This window comes from Cibotium barometz, chromosome 35 (assembly GCF_041138505.1).
Source record: "Cibotium barometz isolate CiBa-2024 chromosome 35, ASM4113850v1, whole genome shotgun sequence".
NCBI lineage: Eukaryota > Viridiplantae > Streptophyta > Polypodiopsida > Cyatheales > Cibotiaceae > Cibotium > Cibotium barometz.
In genome coordinates, this window is record NC_141080.1 from 8,712,312 (window position 1) to 8,714,805 (window position 2,494).

The window sequence follows — 2,494 nt, forward strand, 5'->3', positions numbered from 1 at the left end:
TGACTTATGTGCACTACTTGTCTCTGGTCTTCACAAAACTCTTTTCCAAAATAATATACTATATGATTGCATTGATGAGGCCATTTGTTGGTGACCTGGTAAGCTTGTACCCATCTGTTTAAATTGAAAAGCTTCTGCTGAGTTATATGTTGTGTTTCTTTGCTGGAATTTGAAAGCTACTCTCACAGCCAGAAGTCTCGCACTTTCCCGGCTAGACCGCCCACGTCACGACATCTTTTTGGTGAACCCGACATGAAACAGCTGGGGTGAGAGTAGAAGGGGAATCATGGGTGATCAACAGGAGCAGCAAGGATTTCGTCCGGACGTCAACACCATGCAGATGTTTCAGGCGTTTGTGCTCTACATGCAACAGCAAAACAGGCAGTCGAAAGAAGGCTGGGTGAAGTGGGAAAACAAAGGTAATGTTATCTGATTTGAATGCTGGATGAAAAACGATATGATATCTGGAATGTATGGATACATGCAAGATGACATACAAATCAAGATGATGCTTGAGGAAAATTAGAGCAAATAGATACACAATCAGGGCTTTCTGAAAGGCAGGTACAAAAATGAAGGAAATATACTATAATGATGCTATATCTTAGCTGCTTGGAGAACTTCTAAAGCATGACAAGGATGCAAAGGAGGTAAAAATAATGGCAGACAAAGCAAAGAAGGCTATAGGGGCCTATGACACTGATGCATTTCTCGAAAAGAGAGAGCCAGGAGCTTATAGGACTTGTAGTCTTCCATAATAAAACTATTAGGGAAGAAGAAGGATTACAAGGGCTTATGACACTTGTTCACCTCAGGAGAAAGGGGTGGCAAGGAGCTTGTATAGACTTGTAGTTCTCTCTTAGAACTGTAGAATGGCAACAAGGGCTTGTGACACTCATCCTTCTCGACAGCTGAGGAAGGAGAGGAGCTTGCAATGACTTGATCCATTCTTGCCACTTCAAGGGCCTATGACACTCATCTATTCCAATAACCAAGGATAGAGAGGAGCTTGTAGTGACTTGAAGCTAACCCTTTGTATCAAGGGCTTACGACACTCGACCTTTCTGATAGCTGAGGAAGGGAAGCCATATATGATGGCATTATATGTACACATGGAATGCTCATTTGTAATACATGAATAAACTATGTGCCAGTTAATGGCTGCAACCAGTTAGAGTCTTTGAAAAGAAGTTCATGGTGATTTGAAGCAGTGCAGGGCATCGGTGGAAGGGGGAAAATATGTGCTGGTCCAGCGTGGTCGAGTTCTGCTTTTCAGGAGGAGCCAGCAAACCATGCACAAGCATTTGGATCTAGATCCACTCCTAGAGTGCAAATGGATGCACAAGTGCAAGAGGCCAAGGGTTGGGAGACTTTGAGTTTAGAGTAGACATTGGCTTCTTTGGAGCAGATGGCGCAGCTGCCATCGGTGGAAAGCTTAACATCCATCTTGTAGAAATGCAGAAAAAGGAGAGATTCTTCATGTGCAAAGTGTGTTCATCTACACGTGTGTTACAATGGGCTGGAAGCTCATAGGCTACTAAGAAATCACCTTATCCCAATGTTTGTGGAATGAGGAAGAACTCTGGATGCGGAGCAGGTCTTTCGTAGATTTGCACAACAGAAAGGGTGTTTCTGGCCTTCTCTTCTGGAAGGCTATCTCGAATGCAGAGAGTATCAGCATGCCTTTGAACTGTTCCATCAAATGCAACACAATTGTGCTCAACTTAACAAGTATGTTCTTCAGGCATTATTAAAAGCTTGTGCTAGGCTGAAATGGGTTAAACAGGGCCAAGAAGTACATGCTGGTCTTGTCAGAGAGGGATTGGAATCAGACACTTTTGTTGGCAATAGTTTGGTTGAGATGTATTCAAAATGTGGCTTACTTGCTGAGGCGCATGAAGTGTTTGATGAGCTAGAAGCACGAGATGTAGTTGCGTGGACTGTTTTGAGTTCGGGGTATGCTGACTGTGGACTTGATGGAGAAGCATTACACTGCTTGGAACAGATGCAAATGGAGGGCGTGCTCCCAAACGCTGTCACATTTGTTGGCAGTTTGAAAATTTGCAGCCGGACAGGATCTCTAGAAAGGGGACAAGAAGTACATGCTGAGATTGCAAAAGAGGGTTTTGAATCAGAAACTTTTGTTGGTAGTACCTTGTTGGACATGTATGCCAAATGTGGCCTGCTTGTGGAAGCACAGGAGGTGTTTGATGGGCTTTTGGTTAGAGATGTGGTCTCATGAACAGCACTGATCGCAGGGTATGGAGATCATGGACATGGACAAGCAGAAATTTTTGAACAAAATGCAACAGGAGAGGCAAATGCCCAATAATGTTACTCTTATCAGTGCCTTGAATGCATGTTCAAGTATAGCTGCCCTTTCCCAAGGCAAGCTAGGTCCATGCTCAAAGTTGCGTAACTAATGGGCTTGAAGCTTCTGATACAATGTTGAGAACTGCACTTATTGACATGTATGGCAAATGTGGAAGCATGG

General features: G+C 43.6%; 1 protein-coding gene across 1 annotated transcript; it reads left to right on the top strand.

Moving 5' to 3' along the window:
- Positions 1 to 286: 286 nt before the first annotated feature.
- On the top strand, positions 287 to 2,242 carry LOC147618112 (pentatricopeptide repeat-containing protein At4g18520, chloroplastic-like). The gene is made up of 4 exons (XM_086775064.1): positions 287 to 419; positions 1,212 to 1,361; positions 1,409 to 1,488; positions 1,598 to 2,242. The coding sequence occupies exons 1-4, from the start codon at positions 287 to 289 to the stop codon at positions 2,240 to 2,242; spliced, it is 1,008 nt and encodes a 335-aa protein (XP_086631190.1).
- The last annotated feature ends 252 nt before the right edge of the window (positions 2,243 to 2,494 follow it).